The 22,358-nt window shown below is 58.6% G+C and overlaps 2 protein-coding genes across 2 annotated transcripts; both read right to left on the minus strand.

Annotated features, from left to right (window-relative positions):
* Positions 1 to 971: 971 nt before the first annotated feature.
* Positions 972 to 5,566, minus strand: FDPS (farnesyl diphosphate synthase). Its single transcript, XM_054051039.1, has 9 exons — positions 5,208 to 5,566; positions 4,412 to 4,552; positions 4,254 to 4,334; positions 4,043 to 4,165; positions 3,122 to 3,210; positions 2,859 to 2,931; positions 2,244 to 2,321; positions 2,033 to 2,167; positions 972 to 1,423 (listed from the first exon to the last, which is right to left on the minus strand). Exons 1-9 carry the CDS (start codon positions 5,322 to 5,324, stop codon positions 1,223 to 1,225), a joined length of 1,038 nt encoding a protein of 345 aa, XP_053907014.1. The 5' UTR covers positions 5,325 to 5,566; the 3' UTR covers positions 972 to 1,222.
* Positions 5,567 to 9,992: 4,426 nt separating this feature from the next.
* HCN3 (hyperpolarization activated cyclic nucleotide gated potassium channel 3) lies at positions 9,993 to 22,327 on the minus strand. The gene is made up of 8 exons (XM_054051038.1): positions 21,724 to 22,327; positions 18,017 to 18,446; positions 17,700 to 17,861; positions 16,290 to 16,508; positions 15,262 to 15,408; positions 14,918 to 15,158; positions 14,186 to 14,350; positions 9,993 to 13,628 (listed from the first exon to the last, which is right to left on the minus strand). Exons 1-8 carry the CDS (start codon positions 22,023 to 22,025, stop codon positions 12,484 to 12,486), a joined length of 2,811 nt encoding a protein of 936 aa, XP_053907013.1. The 5' UTR covers positions 22,026 to 22,327; the 3' UTR covers positions 9,993 to 12,483.
* Between the last annotated feature and the right edge of the window lie 31 nt (positions 22,328 to 22,358).

Below are 22,358 nucleotides of genomic sequence, written 5' to 3' on the forward strand. Positions count from 1 at the left end.
GACGCGGCATTTCCCCGGCTCCTCGCCCTGCGCGAGGCCCCGCCCCTCAGTGGGGGCGGCGGTGGGCATGGCCTCAAATAGGCTCCGCCTACACTGCGACAGGGGCGTGGTCACGACCGGGCCCCGCCTCCTCTCGCACCTCCCACGTCCGGGCCCACAGCTAGGATACAGCACAGCTGGGGTGTGGGGTAAGGGCAAAGCTGGAATGTGGGATAAGGGCACAGCTGGGATATAGCACAGCTGGAATGTTGGCACAGCTGGGATAAGGGCACAGCTGGAATGTGGGCACAGCTGGGATATAGAATCACCAGGTTTGAAAAGACCTCTTGGATTGTCAAGTCCAATCATTCCTATCAATCACTAAACCATGTCCCTGAGCACCTCGTCTACCCAGCTTTTAAGTACCTCCAGGGATGGGGACACCACCCCCTCCCTGGGCAGCCTCTGCCAGGGCCCCATGACCCTTTCTGTGAAAATTTTTTTCCCAATGTCCAGCCTGACCCTCCCCTGGTGCAGCTTGAGGCCATTCTCCCTCATCCTGTCCCCTGACACTTGGGAGGAGAGCCCAGCTCCCTCCTGTCCACAACCTCCTTCCAGGCAGATGTAGAGAGCAATAAGGTCTCCCCTCAGCCTCTTTTTCTCAAGGGTTAACACCCCCAGGTCCCTCAGCCGCTCCTTGTCAGACTTGTTCTCCAGCCCCTTCCCCAGCTTTGTTGCTCTTCCCTGGACACGCTCCAGAGCCTCAACATCCTTCTTGGAGTGTATTGATCCCAGATTCGAGGTGTGGCCTCACCCGTGCTGAGTCCAGGGGCAGAATCCTCTCCCTGGCCCTGCTGGCCACGCAATTTCTGAGATGCCATTGGCCTTCTTGGCCACCTGGGCACACTGGTCGGCAGCTGGGATGCAGCACAGCAGAAATGCAGGGTACAGGCACAGCTGGGATATGGGCACAGCTAGGATATGGGCACAGCTGGGATACAGGCACAGCTGGGATGCAGGATAGGGGCACAGCTGGGATGTGGGATACGGGCACTCCCACTCACAGCCCAGCCCCCACCAGCAGCATCGCACCCACAGCCACTTCTCTTTATTGAAACAGGGGGGGGGCAGCGCCCTCCAGACCGCGCTGGCCGCCCCCGACTCACCCTACCCACCCCCCAGCTCGGGGTAGGGGGCAGCCCCCAGCCCCTCAGCCATGCAGTCCAGCTCTAGACCCTCCCTATCACTTCTGCCGCTTGTAGATCTTCTGTGCGAGGCCGAGAAAGATTGCCTTGGGGAGGTGGTGGGAGTGCTTTTGGATCAGCTCCTGCAGCCGCTGGTAGCTACTCTCCTCATACTCCTGAAAAGCAGCCCTCAAGCCCACAGTCTCATAGAGCTCCTTCACCTTCACGACCTTCTCGGGCTCCTTCTGGCCATAGTTCTCCTGGGAAAACACAAGAATAAGTCAGGTTGAAGCCCATCTGCGCCCAGTTGCTCACAGTGGGGCTGGAGTCACCCCTTGTCCTTTCTGCTGCCGCCTCACGCTCCTCACAACCCCACATGCTCGCAGCCAGGCAGTGTCACGGTGCATGACTGCACAGGGCACAACAGAACAGGGCACTACAGCACAGGGCTCTCCAGGTGACAGCACTGCCGCCCCTCCACATCACACCTGCAGGAAGGGAGCGAGAGGATGGAGAGCAGCCCTGCAGAAAGCACTCTGGGCGTTCTAGTCAATGGCAAGTTGGATAGGAGCCAACAGTGCACCCTGGTAGCCAAGGGGGCAACCATGTCCTGGGGGGCATCCAGCATGGCATCGCCAGCCGGGTGAGGGAGGGGATTGTCCCATTCTGGTCTACACTGGAGCATTCAGGGCACTTCCAGAAGTGTTTGGACAATGTCCTAGGACACACAGTGTGAAGGTTGGGGTGTTCTGTGCAGGGACAGGACCTGGACTCCATGATCCTAGGGGGTCCCTTCCAACTCAGGACATTCTAGGATTCTATGACCTCTCCCCCATCCTTCCACGGCCCCGTCTGCTGGGTGTCGTTACCTCCAGGATCTGCCTCTGCTCTGGCGTGACCCGGCGCAGACACTCCACCACCAGCCAGCTGCACTTGTTGTCCTGGATATCCGTGCCAACCTTTCCTGTCAGCTCGGGGTCACCAAAGCAGTCCAGGTAATCATCCTGTGGAAGGATGGAAACACGTGAGCGCCAGAGCCGGTGTCCTGCAAGCACCAAGCGACAGGGAGCCACCTCCTACCTGAATCTGAAAGAATTCACCCATCTCCAGCAAGATTGCTTTGGCGTTGTCATGCTCCTCTTTACTATCAATACCAGCCTAAGAGAGGAAAAATGGAATAAAGTACCTGCCCTTCACCTTCGTATGGAGCACCTCCCACCTGAGGAGAGGCTGAGAGAGTTGGGGTTGTTCAGCCTGGAGATGAGAAGGCTCTGAGGAGACCTCAGAGCATCTTCCAGTGCTGAAAGAGGCTCCAGGAAAGCTGAGGAGGGGCTCTGGATCAGGGAGTGCAGGGAGAGGACGAGGGGAATGGTTTTAAGCTGAAAGAGGGGAGATTGAGATGAGATCTTCAGAAGAAATTCTCCACGATGAGGGTGGAGAGGCTCTGGCCCAGGCTGCCCAGAGCAGTGGTGGCTGCCTCATCCCTGGAGGGATTCAAGGCCAGGTTGGATGGGGCTTGGAACCCCTGATCCAGTGAGAGGTGTCCCTGCCCATGGCAGGGGTGGGACTGGACATGCTCCAAGGTCCCTTCCCATTCAAACCATTCCATGGTTCTATAATTCCAACCCCCTGCCCTCCTCGACAGCCTCACACTGAGGGTCCAGACCCTCCTGAGACCCTTTCCATAAAACTCACCATGTACATGGCAGCGGCCACGGGCAGGTAGAAGGAGTAAAACGCCGTCTTGTATTTAACGATTGCCTTATACCTGCAGCAGAGGAGCCACGCTCAGGGACAAAGCCCAGGCCTCCTCCTCCCACCAGGGCTCTGCAGATCAGGGCCAGCAGGAGAAAAGCAGCATCTCCCTCCAAAGCGGCTCCCCAGTGCCCGCCAAATGAGAGAAGCACTGGAGCGAGCTGGTTGTCTCCCTACAGTCCCGTCCCCTTCCATCACTTTACCTCTGCTCGCTGAAGCGATTCAAATCCACCTGAGAAATAGGAGCGGTGATGAGGTCCAGTGTCTGCCCGAGCTCAGTCTGGTAGCCAGTCTGCAGGGGAAAGGAAGGATTTAGAACCACAGAATCATGGAATGGTTTGGTTGGAAGAGACCTCAAAGTCCATCCAGTTCCACACCCTGCCATGGGCAGGGACACCTCCCACTAGCTCAGGGGCTCCAAGCCCCATCCAACCTGGCCTTGAACCCCTCCAGGGATGGGATCTGGGTTCTAGTGGACGTCAAGTTGGAATCATGGAACCATGAGATGGTTTGAATGGGAAGAGACCTCAAAGATCATCCAGTGCCAGCCTATGGGCAGGGACACCTCCCACTGGCTCAGGGGCTCCAAGCCCCATCCAACCTGGCCGTGAATCCCTCCAGGGATGGGGCAGCCACCACTGCTCTGGGCAACATGGGCCAGGGCCTCCCCACCCTCACAGCAAAACATTTCTCCCTAAGACCTCATCTCAATCTCCCCTCTTTCAGATCAAAACCATTCCCCCTCATCCTCTTCCTGTCCTCCCTGATCCAGAGCCCCTCCCCAGCTTTCCTGGAGCCTTTTTCAGCACTGGAAGCTGCTCTAGGATCTCCTCAGATCTTCTCCAGGCTGAACAACCCCAACTCTCTCAGCTTGTTCTAATACGAGGGGTGCCTTGGATCATCTCCATGGCCTCCTCTGGACCCACTCTAACACATTCACGTTCTCCCATTTATTCACACAGTCGCCCAGAAAAGTCCCCACAGCACAGGGAAAACTCCAAACCCAAGCCCTCTTGCAGCTCTTCTCTGAGTCTGAAGTCAGGATGCTTGTCTGACAGGATCCTGAAGAACTTTGGGAACAGGCTGAGACCCTCAAACATCCAGAAAAGGCCCTCCAGGCTCACCTGGAGGAAGAGCTCCAGGAGGTGGAGGTAGTAGGGGCGTTCCCCGCAGTACATCTTCAGCAGCCGGTAGACGGACGACTCCAGGAGAAAGGCATCGTTGACGGCATCCAGTCCAATCCCTTCCTGCATGAAGAGGACCAGAATGTGTTCCGGGTGCCGTGACCCTGCAAGGACCACCGCTACCCCTCAGCAGCCTCCCAAACACTCCCACCTTCTTGTACCAGCAGAGCTGTCCTCGGCGGGTGAGAGACGCATCCATGATGTCATCAGCCACCAAGAAGAAGGCTTGGAACTACGAGAAGGATGGGTTAGTGGATCGAGGGGTGCCATGGGCAGAGGAGGGGGGTCCCATCGTCACCTGCCTCTCACCAGCTCAATGCACCAGCCCACGGCCAGGGCGCAGCGGAGGCTGCTGGGATCCTGCTCCCCGGGGCCCGTCAGCTCCCGGTAAGCGGCCAGCACCGTCATTCCCCGGTTGCACTTCCCACCCGGTGCATTGTATTCCAGCACCTGTGGAAGGAGAGAGTTGTGAGGAGAAAGAGCAGGAGAGAGGGACAGGATAGGAGCAGAGGGGCAGCAGGAGCATGGGACGGGAGAGGGACAGGAGTGGGGGGAGCAGGAGAGGGACAGCAGGGGGACTGAGTAGAGGTGACAGGAGTGGAGGGAACAGGAGCATAGGGGACAGGAGAGGGACGGGAGAAGAATGGGAACATAGGAGATTGGAGCAGAGGGGACAGGAGTAGAGGGGACAGGAGAGAAACAGAAGGGGGACAAGAATGGAACTGGAGCGGAGGGGACAGGAGAGGGAGAGGGACAGGAGTGGAAGGGATGGCAGAGGAACAGGAGAGGGGACAGGAGCAGGACATGAGCAGAATGGGACGGGACTGGAGGGGACAGAAAAGGGACAGGAGAGGGACAGGAGGGGAGGGGAGGAGATAAGAGAAGGACAGAAGACAGACGGGACAGGGACAGGAGAGGGGACTGGAGTGGAGGTAACAGGAGAGGGAGAGGAGCGGAGGGGACGGAACAAGGACAGGAGGGGAGGGGAGGGGACAGGACAGGGATAGGAGTGGACGGGAGAAGGATAGCAGAGGGGACGGGAGAGGACACAAGCGAGGGGACAGAAGCGGAGGGGGGAGGGGGGAGGGGGAGCCCCCCCCCCTACCTCCTTCAGCCGGGCTACGGCGTCGCCCACCTCCCGGTGCCCCAGGTCTCCCTCGGTCAGGTCGCGAACGACCTGCGGGAAGAAGCGCATGAACTCCTCCCGCTCGGCTCCGCTCATAGTGACCGAGCAGCTGTGCCGCCTGTGCCGCCTGTGCCTGTGCCTGTGCCTGTCCCTGTCCCTGTCCCTGTCCCTGTGCCGCCGCCGCCGCCCGCGCGAGGCTCGCCGGGAACTGTAGTTCGGAGCCGCGGAGGCAGCAGCCGTCCGGAAGCCTTCTGGACTATAATTCCCATAGTGCCCGGCGTCTGGGGCGGGGCCAGAAGACAGTGCCCGCGCTGATTGGTCCGCTCCATCGTATGAGGATGAGCCCAAGGAGGCGGAGCCAGTAGGAGCGCGGAGGGGGCGGTGCCGAGCGCTCTGATTGGCGGAGAGGGAGGATGGAGCGAGGGCGGTGCGGGATGGGGCGATGGGGGGCAGAGGGGGTGCGATCGGGGCAGAGGGTGTGCGATAGAGGGCAGAGGGAGTACGATAGGGGGCAGAAGGGGTGCTAGGGGGGGCAGAGGGTGTGCGATGGGGGGAAGAGGGGGTGCGCTGGGAGGGCAGAAGGGGTGCGATGGGGGCAGAGGGGGTGCGATGGGGGGCAGAGGGTGTGCAATAGGGGGCAGAGGGCGTGCGATGGAGGGCAGAGGGGGTGCGATGGAGGGCAGAGGGGGTGCAATAGGGGGCAGAGGGGGTACGGTAGAGGGCAGAGGGAGTACGATAGGGGGCAGACGGGGTGCTATGGGGGGCAGAGGGTGCGCTGGAGGGCAGAAGGGGTGCTATGGGGGGCAGAGGGGGTGCGATGGGGGGCAGGGGTGCAACGGAGCTGGGGGGCGGCAGGGGGTGCAGGGTGCTGGGGGTGGCCGGGGGAGCAGTGTGGATCCAGTGGAGCTGAGGGGTGCAGTTGCGTGTAGGGTTGCAATGTGGATACAGGGATGCAGTGGAGCTGGTGGCAGGGGGTGCAGTGTGGTTGTAGGGGTGCAGTGTAGCTGTGGGGTGCAGTGAGGTGCAGGGATGTAGTGGAGCTGGGGGTCAGGGGGTGCAGTGGAGCAGAGGAGTGCAGGGATGGGTGCAGTTTGGGGCGCAGTGTGGGTGCGGAGGGGCAGCAGAACTGGGGGGGGCAGCGCAAGCGGGGTGCACCTCACACCTTCGTGAGCAGGTGAGATCCCTGGTGCAGGTTGAGGTCTGTTTTCTCCATCGGCCTCGTGGCCATCGCCCAGCTGGGCCAAGGGCTCACTGGGTGGGTGCAGCTCTGTGGTGGCATCCTTCCACCTCTGGTCCTGCAGCCCCCTCCCCACCACTGATTGGCAATCTCCTACTTATCCACTGTAATCCTCTCATCTCAGCTAAACCCGGTTTAATCAGTCTCTGCCTTGTTGCTTGCTAATCCCTTACCCATCCTTGCTGAAGCCAAGAACGTGGGGGCTTCAGAGCAGAGCTGCCCCACGCTGGGGTCGGATGCCCTTGCAGGGCTGGGGTTGGGCTGGTGGCAGCGTCCCTGTCCTGCACAGGGCTTTGTCTGTTCTGCACAGCGCTCTGCACTTGAGGTCCTCACTACAAAAAAGCTCTTGAGAGGCTGGAGTGCATCCAGCCTCATTCACTGGGAGGTGTCCCTGCCCATGGCAGGAGGGTTGGAAATGGATGATCTTTAAGGTGCCTTCCAACTCAAACTATTCTATGATTGTTTAACCTGGAGAAGAGAAGACTGAGGGGAGACCTAATCACCCTCCACAGCTCCCTGTAAGGAGGTTGTAGTGAGGTCGGTGCTGGTCTCTTCTCCCAAGTAACAAGTGGTGGGATGAGAGGAAATGGCCTTTAGTTGCAGCAGGACAGGTTTAGATTGCATATTGGGAAAAATATCCTTTACCAAAAGAGTGGTGAAGCCCTGGCAGAGGCTGCCCAGGGCAGTGGTGGACTCTCCATCCTTGGAGGGGTTCAAAAAGCACCTAGATGTCGCAGTTCAGGACATGGTTTTGTCGGCACGATGTGGTTGTATTGATGGTTGGATTGGATGAGCTTAGGGGTCATTTTCAAACTTAACGATTCCATAATTCTTCTCTCACCCCAGCACAGGTGGCAGGACTCTGCCTTGCCCTGGGACACCGTGGGAGCCAGCAGGACCCTTCGCCTCCTCCACAGCCTTGTCAGCCCCAGTGGCTTAGCCCTGCAGATGGTGGAGAAGTTGTGTCTGAGCCTAAGACACATGGGCTGGAATTGTATTTGCAAAAAAAAATGCTCTTTTTGCTTCTGGCAGCCTCGACGTGCGCTGCGGAGGGGCTGGTGGGCCGTGCAGAGCCAGACGGGAGCACCGGCAGCACAGCCTGGTCCTGCAGCAGGATGCTGGGGCAGGGGACTGTTAGCCTGCAACGCACTCTTAATCAGACTGGCTTCGGTGTAATCTGAAGTAATCAAATTAGCAAGAAACCACTAATCAGCTCTGATCTCATCGTGTGTCACGGAGCCTAATTCTTGCGGATGGCAGGGCTGCCGCCAGCGTCCTGCGGTGATGCGGCCCCACAGCTGCGCTGCTGGGGGAGAGCCAGTGGGGCACCAGAGGGTGGCATACTGCCTGCAACACGCAGGCGGTGCTGAGGCAGGAGCTGCCGAGATGTTCTCCAGAGGAATAAGGTGCAAAATACATTCTCCTTATTTACTACAAGCATCCTGATCCCAGAAACGAAGACACTCAGTATCTACTACAAATGTGCTGAGGGGAAGGGATTCTGCCCCTCTGTTCCTCTCTTGTGAGACCTCATCTGGAGGATTGGGTCCAGTTCTGGAATCCTCAATGTAAGAAGGAGATGGAGCTGTTGGAACGGGTCCAGAGGAGGCTACAAGGATGATCTGAGGGCTGGAGAACCTCCCATACAAGGACTGTCTGAGAGAGTTGGGGTTATTCAGCCTGGAGAGAAGGCTCCAGGGAGACCTTAGAGTGATCTTCCAGTACCTGAAGGGGCTCCAAGAAAGCTGGGGAGGGGCTGTTCATAAAGGCTTGTGGGGATAGGACAAGGGGGAACGGGGATAAACTGGAGAGGGGCAGATTTAGTCTAGACATAAGGAGGAATTTCTTCACCATGAGAGTGATGAGACACTGGAAGGGGTTGCCCAGGGAAGTTGTGGCTGCCCCATCTGTGGAGGTATTCAAGGTCAGGTTGGATGGGGCTTGGAGGCCCTGATCCAGTGGGAGGTGTCCCTGCCCACTGCAGGGGGTTGAAACTAGATGATATTTAACATCCCTTCCAACCCAAACTACTCTATGATTCTATGATCTGCCCAGAGATGCAGGCACTCGCTACCTAAAAGGAGGTTGTAGAAAGCTGGGTGCTGGTCTCTTCTCCCTGGGAGCCAGTGACAGGGGAAATAGCCTCAAGATGCGCCAGGGGAGATTGAGGTTGGATATTGGGAAGAATTTCCTTACTGAAAGGACTGTCAAGCACTGGAAGAGGCTGTCCAGGGAGGCGGTTGAGTCATCGTACCTGAAGGTGATTAAAAGATGAGTAGATGTTGTACTTGGGGACACAGTCTAGCGGTGTCTTAGCAGGGATCAGTGATTGGACTTGATGATCTTAAAGGTCTTTTCCAACCCAAACTGTTCTGTGATCGTGTAATATCTTCTATAAATGTAGTGGACTCTGCTCAGGTATGTAGACATTTAGTCTTAAGAAAGTTAAGAACTTTTGAGAGCTCACCTTGAGCCTTGTGTCCAGTTCTGGAGTCCTCAGTACAGGAAGGACCTGGAGCTGTTGGAGCGAGTCCAGAGGAGGCCATGGAGATGATCCAAGGGCTGGAGCACCTCTCGGTCCAAGGACAGGCTGAGGGAGTTCAAGGCCGAGCCCAAGGAAAAGGCTATCAGCCAGGGAGAATTTGTGATTGCTGAAGGATGAACTGAAGAACATCCTTATCCTAACGAAGGATTTTGAAAGGAAATAAGCAGTTTTGTGTTAAAGTAGAATTGTGTAACCTAATGAATATGAGATTGATGTAACTTTTCCAGGCAGGATTTTGAACATCGGTTTTGCATAAACAGACCTTCAGGGTCCTCAGTAGATGTGTCAGCTTTGTGGAAGATCTTCCACCCTGCACCCTGTGCAGAATGGAAGCAATGTCTCCTCTCTAAACAAAAATACGTTGTTCTGGGTGTTTCTGTTTTACTGATTTCGGGTGACAGGGGTGCAGAAAGAGCAAAGCTGTGTCTCCAGACCCATGCCGGCCACGCTGGCAGTGCCGCGGGAGTCTGTGTGCCACGAACGCCCTGGGTGCCGTGGTGCGAGCGCCCCAACCCCTCTCGCACTGCCTGACCTTCATTTAATCTAGTTAATGCCCAGAGTGCGCTCTGCAATCAGGCAGGATCAAACCTCCCCCTCCCCCTCGGTTAATGAACGGAAGGGAGATGGAAGGGGAAAATAATCAAAGATTAAGCGTTAATCTGCCTGCAGGGATGGGGTGGGCATGAGGGGACCTATTGCCTTTGGGTTCCCACTGCTCTGCCTGGGTCTGTGGGACTGGAGTCCTGTGTCCAGTTCTGTAATCCTCAGCACAGGAAGGACATGGAGCTGTTGGAGCGAGTCTTGAGGAGGCCACGGAGTTGATGTGAGGGCTGCAGCACCTCCTGTATGAGAATAGGCTGAGAGAATTGGGGTTGTTCGTCCTGGAGAAGGCTCCGGGGAGGCCTTAGAGCATCTTCCAGTGCTGAAAGGGGCTCCAGGAAAGCTGGGGAGGGGCTCTGGATCAGGGAGGGCAGGGAGAGGACGAGGGGAATGGTTTTGAGCTGAAAGAGGGGAGATTGAGATGAGATCTTGGGGAGAAATGTTTTGCTGTGAGGGTGGGGAGGCCCTGGCCCATGTTGCCCAGAGCAGTGGTGGCTGCTCCATCCCTGGAGGGGTTCCAGGCCAGGTTGGATGGGGCTTGGAGCCCCTGAGCCAGTGGGAGATGATCCAGAGGTGGCACTAGATGGGCTTTGAGGTCCCTTCCAACCCAAACCATACCATGATTCTATGATGTTTCTATGACTGGGGAGGGGCATTCGCTGGGCACCCCAGGACGCCTTTGCTGCTCCTGGTGCCAGGGAGAGCCAGGATCGGATCCAGCTTTTAAGCAGGAGGGGAACTGTGGTGTGTCCCCTGCTCCATCCCATCCCCACCGGCAGGGCACTAGGGGTGCCGACACCGAAAGATGCTCCCCTAGACCAGCTCGGAATCTCTCTTTATTATTTAAACCCATTATGTACAACGACCAAAAATAAAAAAAACGCTTTGAAATTCTCTGCGATATGAAAACTACAAGCTCTGTACATCGACTGCCGTGAGTGCAAGAGTGAAGGATCATGGTCTTTGGTGGCTACACTTGCGCCCACGCACACGCCACGCTGCAGAGACACACGGGTGGTATCCCAGTCCTTCCAGATGTCCCTCTCACCTCTTGGTAAGGACACAGCCCTGGTGACAGAGGCTGTGGGGACCAGAGTGGCTCCGGACTGTGGCGTGGGGAGCACATACCAGCGTCGGAGCCGGCAAAACAGAGCTGTGCTCGGTGCCATCCGGGCTGGCCCGAGCGCTCTGTGGGGAACATCTAGGATGACTGCTAAAACATCTACATCACACAGTGTAAACACAGCCCGGGAACATCTGCCTGCGCCGCCCGGCTGTGGACTCCTTCCTGAGGGGCTGCAGGGAGAGATTGACCATGGGGATGGAGCGGGATGCAGGGCTGGGAGGGGAAGGGGAGTTGAAGTCCATGAAAAAAAAGGCAGTGTTGGACATCCCCTCTGCTGGACACTCTGATGGAGTTCCTGACAGACTGCTGAGCCCCGCAGGCTGGGCTCCCCGGAGGAGCCCTGTGGTCTGGATTGGTCCTGACATCCCAAAACAATGATGGGGTAGAACTGAAGACCTCACTTGGAGAAAGACAAGACCCTCATCTGCTTCACGGTGAGTCTGGTGGGCCCTGCGTGGAGGCGGCCAAGCCCCAGAGCACAACTACAAGCCATAGTTCCTGACTCCAGTAGTAGGATGCAGCTTGCGCAGCGCGGCAGGGTCGGGAGGGGACACTACTCTAACCAGGACTGGTAACACGGTTGGGCCAAAGCGACACTGGAAGCAGAGCTCAGCTGCTCGGCAGAGCCATGACTCGAACACACATTGCTGACTACTGGCTCTGGAGAGGCGGCCACAGGGCCCCCTGCCCGCCCGCAGACCCCAGAGGGTGAGGGGACGCAGCCCCATAGCCCCACACGTCACCCAGGTGCTACCCGGGGTTGGCATTGCTTCAGGACACCTTTTCACTCACTGGTGACCAGCATCTCCAGGCAGTCTGGAAATGGGACCCCAGCGCAGGGAGCAGAGCTGAGCATCCTCCCGGGAGCCGCGGCATCCCCGGAGAATGCCAAAGCATGGCGAGTGTCCAGGACACTTGGGTGCGGGGAGAGATCCATGCCCAAAGGCACATCCCAACCCCATGGGGGGCCCAGCACCTGAGGCAGGATGCGCCCCGAAGCTGGGGAGAGGCACCCGGAGGCTGCCCTGTGGGAGACCCATCTGCCCCCAACTTCACCGCTTGGCGCTAGTCATACTGTGTCTCCCTGCCCTGGATCCCCAGGTCCCGGCAACGTGCTCTGAAGGACACCCGCACTCCACCTGCCTAGGGAGACCCCGCTGTGGGCTCCAGCCCCCTTGCTCTGCCCTCGGGTGTGGGTCCAAGGTGGCTGCCTCTCCTTCCACTCCCAAGAAGTAGAGGAGCTGGGCAGAGCTTTCTGGGGAGAGCATGGAACAGCCACTGCCGGAGCTGCTGGCACCAGCCTGGCCCCAAGGAGGGGCCACAGAGCGCGAGAGCAAGAGCACAGGGGTCCTGGCCCCCGAAGAGAAATTGTGGGGAGCCAGGTTCCCCAGGGATGCTGGGGTTTGGGCAAGGGCTCTGACCCACCCTGTGGTCTCCAAGAGGAGCGCGAGGGCTCAGGAGAGATGGTGATGGAGAAAAAAGGGGAGACCCCAGGCAGGGTCCCTGCCTCGAGGCAGTTGGCAGAGCCCCCTCCTCATGCAGCCAACCAGCTCTGGGGCTGCCCCACACTCATCCCTGCTGTGTCCCCATGCCCGGAGTGGCCAGTCCACGTCTCTGGGCTCTCACCTCACCTTCCCTGTGATGCAGCCGGGGCTGGGAGCCTTCACCAGGCGCTCTGCCTCTCCTGCCACGGGTGCCGCTGGGGTGCCCGGATCCCTCTTTGCCTGTGCACGGATGCCGTTGGCCCTCACATGTTGGATGGGAGTTTGGGCTTCCCCGTTTCCACCTCGGGGCCGAAGGCCACGGAGCCCTTGCGGGAGGGACCTGCTGCCTGCCTGGACACGGAGACCGGGGACTGCGGGGTGGATGCTCCCACCACAGAGCGACTGGGTTGAGCCAGTGATGCTGAAGGCATCTGCTGCGGGTGTGCTGGCTGGCCTGGGATCCCCGGACATGGCTTGGCGAGGAGCCCGGCTACCGAGGGAGAGGATCTGCGGGCCAAGTTCCCTGCAGATTTCCTACCCTGCTGCAAGGAGCTCCCGTCGGTTTGCTGGGCCACTTTATTGGGAAGGGAGGGCTGGGAAGCGGAAAGAAGCCGGATGTCCTGGGTGAGCTGCCCCACAGGCAAGCCCTGGATGCTCCTATGCTTCACCAGCTGCTGGGGCTGCATTAGAAGAGAGATGTGGGAGCCCGTGGCTCGGGACAGGCTGTAGTGGAGCGTTCTCCCTGCTGGCAGCACCTGCTCCGAACTAGGGGACGGAGCCCCTGCCGCCTGTTGCAGCAGCGAGGTGGAAACTGAGGTGCCCCTGGACTTGGATAGTTGGGGCTGGGAGCCAGCCGGGGGCTGCTTGGCCGCTGCCGGCTGCTCACCCTTCTGTGCCGCGCGCGGCAGAGGCTGCGCTGCGTGGCTTGGTCTCTGGCCGCCGCTCTCCAGGGGTGCCTGGGACTGGACCATGGGTGAGGAAGGCGAACCGGCAGCTGGCGTCTGGAAATGGGACTGTGCCCCTGATGGGGAGCTGACGGAGGAGGGTCGGGAGCCCCCCAGGCTGGGCTGGGACCGACGCACCGGCTTGGTGAGCAGAGTGGCCTCAGGAGACAGCGGGCTGGAGATGGAGGACGGTGGCAGGAAGATGTGAGCCTGCAGGCTGTGCTGGTGAGTCAAGGCGATGGCCACGTTAGTGGTGGCAGCAGCCGTTTGCAGCGGCGCGTGCACCAGTGGCTCCCAGATCACTGGTTTGCCACTCAGCTCCCGGCCCATCGCCATCTGCTGCAGGTCCTGGATGTTGTGGGCCATGTCCTGGTCATGCTTCACAATCTGCTGGATGATCTCATTGTTCATGGGCCCTGTGCTGTGCTCGGCTCGCTTGCGGAGCAGGATGGAATTCTTCTTCCCTGGGTGAGAGGCAGAGGTGTCACTGACCCTGGGAGTGCTGGCTCTTGGGGACACGGAGGAGGGCAGGGTGACAGCGGGGAAGGGACAGGAAAACCTGGCCGGCGTGCTGAAGGGAAGCAAGACTTTTCGGATGGTCCAGGCTGGGGCAGAGAGAGGAGCGGGGACAAAACAGCGGAGTCCTGGCTCCAAAGGTTCCAGGGTGGGATCTAGGGTCCTGCTCGTCCTCCATGGGCAAGGGGACATGAGGGCAAGAAGCTGGCCAACACCAGACAGTGCAAATATGTGTGTGTGTGTGGAGAGAGTGAGAGCACCCTCCAGAAGCCTGTCCTACAGCACAGCCTGTACCTTTCCTGCAAGGAGAAAGGGATCCTGGAAGTAGGCTCCTTTCCCGTGCCTCCCCCCCTCCTCATCCTCATTCCTGGGCACCCACGTGCCTGAGTCCATGATGCCATCACCCACGGGGTCTGTGATGCTGTCACCTACAGGGCTGGGGGGGCTGCGGATCTTGGGAGCAGGCGCAGAGGCAGCCATGCTGGAGCCAGGGGCTGCTCCTCACCTATGCGGTCCAGCCGGTCCATGGCCACCGTCTCGAAGGCTCTGCGCATCATGGGATATTCCTCCAGCACCTCGTTGAAGTTGTCCACTGACAAGGAGTAGAGCCGGCAGTAGGTGTCAGCTCGCACACTGGCCGTCCGCCTGCCCCGTGTCAGCAGGCAGATTTCTGCAGGAAGAAACAGGTTCAGTTGTGAGGATGATGCAGCCATCCATCCTCTTCCCAACAGCCTCCCCAGAGTGCAAACAGGACTGCCCAATGCTCTCATGGTGACACAGAGCACAACTCCAAAGGAGAAACAGACCCAGGAGTTCAAACAGCCATGGCTGCACTCTCAGCCAGGCATAGCTTCTTCTTCCTCCCTCCCGGGACCATGGAGACATCCTTGGCCACAGGTGCTGCAATAGCCTAGCCCTTTTCTCTCCCAGAGCTGTGCTTGTAGCCCTCAAACTGGCTCAGATGCTCTGTTCTAAAGCACCCTCCTTCCCAGCTGGAGGTGGGGTGGGTGGATGCCTGCTATGCCCAAGCCAAGCAGAATTCAGTGCTCTGATCGCTGGTCACTTGGATTCAATTTCCTGGATGAGGTACCCCATAAGTACAAGGGGGTGGACTTTCGAGCCCTAGAGCTTGGGTTGAGGTGCATGGCAAGGCAAGAGGAGATAGACAGCAGAAACATCAGGGATGCCCCAACTCCTGCCCATTGGCAGCTCTCCAGGCCCCCCAGCCCAGCCTCACCCCCAAAGTAGGAGCCATCAGACAGCTTTGTCTCCTTGTTGCCCTTGGTGAGGATGCTGACCACCCCGTGCTGGATGAAGTACATCTTTTTGCCCACAGTGCCTTCACGAATGATGAAGTCCCCAGGCTGGAAGACCTCAAAGCGCAGCTTGGTCAGCATGGCCGTCACAAAGTTGGGGTCTGCGTTGGCAAACAGGGGCATATTGGCCACCAGGTTGCGGCAGTTGAAGTTGATGATCTCCTGTGCATGGAGGAGCAGGTCAGCAGAGACATCAGCGAGCCTGACCCCAGCAAGCACCAACCTCCCTCCCCCAGGTCACCAGCACGGGGGAACCTGCCCGTACCTCTTTGAGCGGCTCACTGAGCTCCCCTAGGATGTTCTCCTCATCAAACATCTTGCCCTGGTAGCGATGCTCGTAGTACTCATGGATGCGCTGGCGCGTGTCCCCGGGCAGCTTGTGGAATGACATGTACTGCTCCACTTGCTTGTACTGTGGGGACAAGGCAGAGCCACATGGGGCTGTGCTGAAACAAGTTGCACCATGCCGGAGGCTGGCAGTGATGCTGGCCAACGCTTCCCCTCTCCTTAATGGTGAGAAGCAGCTGCTGCTGGAGCTGGGATTCAGCCACCCCTGTCCCAAAGGCCACCCTGGGGGCAGATGATGGCATCCCTGTGTGCTCAGGGTGCAGAGGGTCCCAGGGCAGAGTCCAGGATGGGACCTCGCTATGCCGGGGTGAACCCCAACATCAGGAATGGGGATTGCGATAGATACGGATCCACACTGCAGCTTGACCCCTGTCCCACAACCCTGGGTGAGCGGCAAGGGCAGAGATGATAGAATGATAGAATGATAGAATCACAGAATGATAGAATCATAAAATCATAGAATTGTAGAATCACAGAATCATAGAATCGTAGAATCATAGAATCATAGAATCATAGAAGAGTTTGGGTTGGAAGGGACCTTAAAGATCACTCAGTTCCAACCCCCCTGCCATGGGTAGGGATATCCCACTAGATCAGGCTGTCCAAGCCCCACCCAACCTGGCCTTGAACACCTCCAGGGATGGATGGAGCAGCCACAACTTCCCTGGGCAACCTCTTCCAGTGTCTCACCACTCTCATGGTGAAGAAATTCTTCCTAATGTCCAGTCTAAATCTGCCCCTCTCCAGTTTATCCCCATTCCCCCTCGTTCTATCACCACAAGCCTTTGTGAATAGCCCCTCTCCAGCTTTCCTGTAGACCCCCTTCAGGTACTGGAAGATCAGGGCAGGAACCTGCAGGGCAGCCCACATTTAGCCACCCTTGGAGCTGGACCCATTCATTCCAGGGCATCTTCCCCCAGGCACTTTCTACCCCACCCTGCTGACCTTCTCCTGGTACTGGCGCCGGGACGAGTCCAGGGACTGGATGAGGGCAGTGGCGTGGCCGATGAACATGGCATAGCAGGTGGCCCCCACAATCATGCTCAGCATCGTGAGCCAGACGTCGGTCATGCCCTCAGGTGCCTGCTGGCCGTAGCCGATGCACAGCATGTGGCTCATGGCCTTGAACAGGGCGTGCGAGTACTGCTTCCCCCAGGAGTCGTTCTGCAGATGAGGGAACAGCTGTGGTGGAAGGAACTGCTGGGCTGGACCATTCAGTCCCCTCTCCCCAGAGCCAGGGAGTCCAAAGCCCCCCCAGTCATAGAATCATAGAATGGTTTGAGTTGGAAGGGACCTTAAAGATCATCTAATTCCAACACTCCTGCCATGGGCAGGAACACCTCCCACTGGACCAGGCTGCTCAAGCACCATCCAACCTGGCCTTGAACACCTCCAGGGATGGGGCAGCCACAGCTTCCCCGGGAAACCTGTTCCAGGGCCTCCCCACCCTCATGGTGAAGAATTTCCTCCAAAGCCCCCCCAGTCATAGAATCATAGAATGGTTTGAGTTGGAAGGGACCTTAAAGATCATCTAATTCCAACACTCCTGCCATGGGCAGGAACACCTCCCACTGGACCAGGCTGCTCAAGCACCATCCAACCTGGCCTTGAACACCTCCAGGGATGGGGCAGCCACAGCTTCCCCGGGAAACCTGTTCCAGGGCCTCCCCACCCTCATGGTGAAGAATTTCCTCCAAAGCCCCCCCAGTCATAGAATCATAGAATGGTTTGAGTTGGAAGGGACCTTAAAGATCATCTAATTCCAACACTCCTGCCATGGGCAGGAACACCTCCCACTGGACCAGGCTGCTCAAGCACCATCCAACCTGGCCTTGAACACCTCCAGGGATGGGGCAGCCACAGCTTCCCCGGGAAACCTGTTCCAGGGCCTCCCCACCCTCATGGTGAAGAATTTCCTCCTTATGTCCGGTCTAAATCCTCCTCTCTCCAATTTAAAGCCACCCCCCCTCGTCCTATCACTATATGCCTGTTATAAGTCCCTCCCCAGCTTCCTTGTAACTCCCCTTCAGATACTTGGAAGGTCCCTATAATGTCTTCTTGGAGCCTTCTCTTCTCCAGGCTGAACAACCCCAACTCTCTCAGCCTGTCCTCGTATGGGAGGTGCTCCAGCCCTCGCATCATCCTTGTAGCCTCCTCTGGACTCGTTCTAACAGTTCCTGGGCTGAGACAGGAAGGTGATGCGGAGATTCCCTCTAGTCTATCTCACTGCCGTTGCAGGGCTGTGACTGGAGAGACACTGTTTGTGGATCCAGGCAGCTCCAGCCTTCAATTAGGAGATGTGTAACCAAACCCTCTCCTCCCCTGGTAGATGCACGGCCGGCACAGCACACTCACCACCATGTGGTTGATGGACACCCAGCAGTCCTCAGGGAAATCCTGCAGCATGGGCACCAGGAACTGGAGGCAGCCATCCCAGTGACACAGCAGCAGCATCATGCCAATAAGGTTGAAGATCCTCACCACAGCACTGGCCAGGTCATACGTCATATGAAAGATCTGAGGAAGAGGTAGGAGATGAGCTACAAAGCAACTCTTCTCCCAGAACAACCCTCTGATCTCCTGCTCTCCAGCCAACCGTGCTCCACAGCCATGGATCCCTGACACAGCCTGAGACCCAAACCAGGGGCCTTGGACCTCCAAGCGTTTCTCACCTCCTCCCACTGGTGGATGTAGCGGATGAGGCGCGAGAGGCGCAGCAGGCGCAGGAGGCTGAGAATCTTGGTGAAGCGGACGATGCGCAAGGCCCGGGCTGTCTTGTAGACATCAGAATCCACCTGGGTCTCCAAGTCAACAATGAGGAAGATGTAGTCAACTGGGATGGAGGAGATGAAGTCAACCAGGAACCAGCTCTTCAAGTACTTCATTTTGATGGTGTGAGGGTCAAGGATGATCTCCGTGTTGTCCTCCACCACAATGCCTGTCCGGAAGTTCAGCACCAGGTCAGCCAGGAAGAAAGTATCCGAAAGCACGTTGAAAACGATCCAAGGAGGGGTATTCTCATCCTTGAAGAAGGTGATGCCCACGGGTAAGATGATCAAATTCCCCACCATCAGGAGCAGCATGATGAGGTCCCAGTAAAACCTGCAGGGAGGGAGCGTGGAAGACGGAGCAGGGTAGGGAGAAGTGGGAAGAAGGAAGACACAGCCGGTGAGAAAGCAAACCCAGGATCAAAGTCAAAGAGACGAACACATCTCGGAGAGATGGGCACTCAGGACACATACGCACACGTGCCTGCCCACACACATGACTAAGACCCTTCTGCAAGTACATGGGTGTGGAGAGGAACAATTCTGCACCAGTTCTTGAGGTGGAGCAGGGCCAAGGGTCTGGGGGAGCAAACATCACCCTGTGTGTGCAGGAATGGAGCGCTGTAGCTCGAGGAGCTTGGCTGTTGCTCCTCCTTGTCCTCATGGCATGATACATGCATGCCTCCACCCTAAACTTGACATCTGCCCTGTGGAAAACTCAAGGAGGTTGTGGGCTTTACCCCTTGGAGCTCCCTGCCATCCACCGGCTCCCTGATACCATCCAGCCTGGCTTAGAGGGATTTAGAATCAGCTTTGCTGGTTATGCAAACTGAGTGCCGAGCTTCTGGGGTGGCTGAGGGACTCAGGAGCCAGGGAGGCAGTTTGGATTATAGCCCGAGTGAGCCAAGCAGCTGCCAAGCAAGGACAGACAAGTGCCATCACCACAGGGAAGGTGGGAGGACCATGTCTAACCCCAAAGGGGCTGCTTGTGAGGGCAGGGCAGGAGCTTTGCAGCCCCGGACCTGCAAGACCCCCTATTCCACCTCCTTTTTCTGAGAGTGGACAAGCTTAGAGGCTTTGGAGGAAAAGCCAAGAGGCACCAGGCAGCAGTTTAGAGAATCATAAAGGTTGGAAAAGACCTCTAAGCTCATTCAGTTCAATCGTCAGCTCAACACCACCAAGCTGACCAAACTATGTCCCATAGCAGCACATCTACAGGGTTTTTGAGCCCTTCCAGGGATGCAGGCTCCACCACTGCCCCAGGCAGCCTATGCCAGGGCTTTACCACTCTTTCAGTAAAGGAATATTTCCTAACGTCCAGTCTAAACTTCCCCTGGTGCAACTTGAGGCCATTTTCTCTCATCCTATCACTTTATTATTGCTTGGTTACGCCATGAAATTCTGCATGCCCATTCACATGCAAATGTAGCTGAGATGGTTTTAATCTTCACACCAACGCACCTGGAAAAGCTTCCACCTTCAGGTGCCCCTGTTAGCCCCAGCCCTGGCTGCGGGTGTGGACCTGAATCTCCAAGGGTGACCTCTGGGCTACTCTTAGAGCCTCATGTATCCAAACCGGCCTCGGTCCATGACAAGAAGCCCATGGGTGTTTCGTACCCTGTGTCCTTGGTAGGGCACAGGCACCGGGGAAAAAGAGGGAGGAGAAGTCCTGGCACTGCGTGAGGCTCCTTGAGGAGGTCAAAGTGCCCTGACCCAGCCAAGCAATCGCCTCCCACATCTGTGAGAAATGCTGCAAGAAAACTGCCTGCCCCCACAGCTGCCTGAACCCCCGGAAGGTCATGATTCTGATTCAGGCATAAGCTTTTTAGAATCGTAGAATGGGTTGGGTTGGAAGGGACCTCAAAGCCTATCGAATTCCACCCCCTGCCATGGGCAGGGACACCTCCCACTGGCTCAAGGGCTCCAAGCCCCATTCAACCTGGCCTTGAACCCCTCCAGGGATGGGGCAGCCACCACTGCTCTGGGCAACCTGGGCCAGGGGCTCCCCACCCTCACAGCAAAACATTTCTCCCCAAGATCTCATCTCAGTCTCCCCTCTTTCAGCTCAAAACCGTTCCACTCATCCTCTCCCTGCCCTCCCTCATCCAGAGCCCCTCCCCAGTTTTCCTGGAGCCCCTTTCTGTACTGGGAGCTGCTCTAAGGTCCCCCGGGAGCCTTCTCATCTCTAGGCAGGGCACGCCCTGTCCTTTACTCTGTGTCAGGCTTAGCGTGTGGGGCCCTGATCTCAGTGGCCTTTATGGATCCCCTTAATGTGATAAACACCATAATCCTGCCGGCTGTCCACCTGCCAGCTCACTTCATGTCACCTTCAGCTCAGGGCACCAGCTGTGCAAGCCACTCTTGTGGAGCTCAGGGTCAACCAACTTTGGGGTGGCTTCCCCAAGAAGACATTAGGAAGAATTCTAGATATTAGGAAGAACTTCTTCACCATGAGAGCGGTGAGACAGTGAAACACATTGCCCAGGGAAGTTGTGGCTGCCCCATCCCTGGAGGTGGTTCAAGGCCAGGTTGGATGGGCCTTGGGCAGCCTGATCCAGTGGGATGTCCCTGCCCATGGCAGGGGAGTTGGAACTGGATGATTTTTAAGGTCCCTTCCAACCCAAACTGTTCTATGATTCTATGAAAAGGGCTCCAAGGGTTTATAGCCATTGGTGTTGTGCAGGAGCAGCACTGAGGAGCTAGCAGCGGAAAGAGGAGATGGCTACAGGTGCCATGGACCACTGGGCTGGGGGCATCAGCTGTGTCACAGCTTGCTGCAGAGATGACTTGCCTGGCAGCTTCATCCCCCATAGAGAAAGCCCACCCTATATGACTCAACATCCCCGTGACACCCAGTTCCTCCCACATCATCCGTCCATGAGCTCTCCCTGTGATCCCGGTGACACGGTGAGCCAGGCCTGGCTCCTTGGCGGGTGCTGTGCCCTCCTGCTTCCTGGTACCGGGAGCTCATGGGTCCCCGTGGGATCCTGACCAGACACAGAGATTAAAACCAACGTCGAGAAGAAGCTTTGCAAGGAGGCAAAGGGACAGCTCCTGTCTCCTCCCTCACACACTGCAACCAGGTCCACAGAGGTCACCGGCTCCGGGGCTCCCGGGGTGTCGAGGATGGACCGGGGCAGCTCCCCCGGTGGCGGGGGAAACCGGCTCCGCCTGGTCCCGTGCCGGGGGGAAACCGGTGGCAGTGGGAAACCGGCAGCGGGGCTGCTCCCCCGGTGGTGGAGGAAACCGGCTCTGCCCAGTCCGGTGGCGGGGGGAACCCAGACAGGGGCAGCTCCCCCGGTGGCGGGGGAACCCAGACCGGGGCAGATCCCCCAGTGGCGGGGGGGAAGCCCGCTCCGCCCGGCTCAGTAGCAATGGAAACACGGCTACCCCTCGGCCGGTGGCGGTGAGAACCTAACTCAGCTCGGCCAGTGGCAGCGAGGACCCGGCTCAGCAATTCCGGTACCCATGCCGGAGCCCCGGTACCGCCACTCGTTGCTCCGTCGGCCGGTGGCGGCGAGGGGCCGGGCCGTGCGCGTGGACCGCGTTCAGCACCACGGACAGCGGCAGGGCCGGGGCCGCGGCACCGGGCACGGGTCCCGGGTTCGCACCTGAAGTCGCTGTAGGGGTGGATGATCCAGGCACCGGCCGACTTCACCCGCTGCCGCTCGATCTCCACGGCCCGGTGGCTGCCGAACATGCGCAGCGAGAACTTGTTCACGGCGGGCTGCAGCATGGCCCCGAGCTGCCGCTGCACGAACGTCCCCGTCGCCGCCGTCTCGCCCTCCGCTACGATCTGCTCCGTCGCTACCGCCGACGCTGGGGCCGCGCCCGCCGGTGCCCCCGCCGCCTCCCCATCCAGCACCGGCGGCTTCTCCCGAGGTTCGGGGCTCCGGCCCGATGCCTCCTCCATGCCGCTGCCTCACGTTTCCTTCAAACGCCCTTGCCCGGGCGCCCTGCCCGCCGCCCCGCCGCACATGCCCGGCCCCGGGCGGCTGCTGTCTCGCTCGCCACCCCGAGTCTTTCGTTAACTGGCTGCGCTCGGTCACCGGCACCCACAGCTCCGCCGGCTACCGCCTGTTGCTCACACCCAGGCGCGGCGCCCGGGCCCCGCCGCCAGCGGAGGAGGCGCCGGCAGCCCCGAGGCGGCGGCGAGCTGAGCAGCGAGGCCCGGGAAGCGGCGACGGCGGCGCGGAGACCCCGGGCGGGGCGCGGTGGGAGGGGGCGCAGAGCGATGGGCGGGACT

The sequence above is a fragment of the Cuculus canorus genome, chromosome 28, assembly GCF_017976375.1.
Source record: "Cuculus canorus isolate bCucCan1 chromosome 28, bCucCan1.pri, whole genome shotgun sequence".
NCBI lineage: Eukaryota > Metazoa > Chordata > Aves > Cuculiformes > Cuculidae > Cuculus > Cuculus canorus.

Bases quoted from the DNA above. Each gene is read 5' to 3' on its own strand.
- HCN3 (XM_054051038.1), bottom strand. From the start codon at position 22,025: ATGGAGGAGGCATCGGGCCGGAGCCCCGAACCTCGGGAGAAGCCGCCG. The intron at 17,862-18,016 runs GTGAGAAACGCT...CCTCTTCCTCAG, and splicing joins ACATCCACCAGTGGGAGGAG to ATCTTTCATATGACGTATGA. The intron at 16,509-17,699 runs GTGAGTGTGCTG...CCTCATCTGCAG, and splicing joins TGTCCATCAACCACATGGTG to AACGACTCCTGGGGGAAGCA.
- FDPS (XM_054051039.1), bottom strand. From the start codon at position 5,324: ATGAGCGGAGCCGAGCGGGAGGAGTTCATGCGCTTCTTCCCGCAGGTC. The intron at 4,553-5,207 runs GTAGGGGGGGGG...CTCCTTCCACAG, and splicing joins CCGTAGCCCGGCTGAAGGAG to GTGCTGGAATACAATGCACC. The intron at 2,322-2,858 runs GTGAGTTTTATG...TTCCTCTCTTAG, and splicing joins TGGCCGCTGCCATGTACATG to GCTGGTATTGATAGTAAAGA.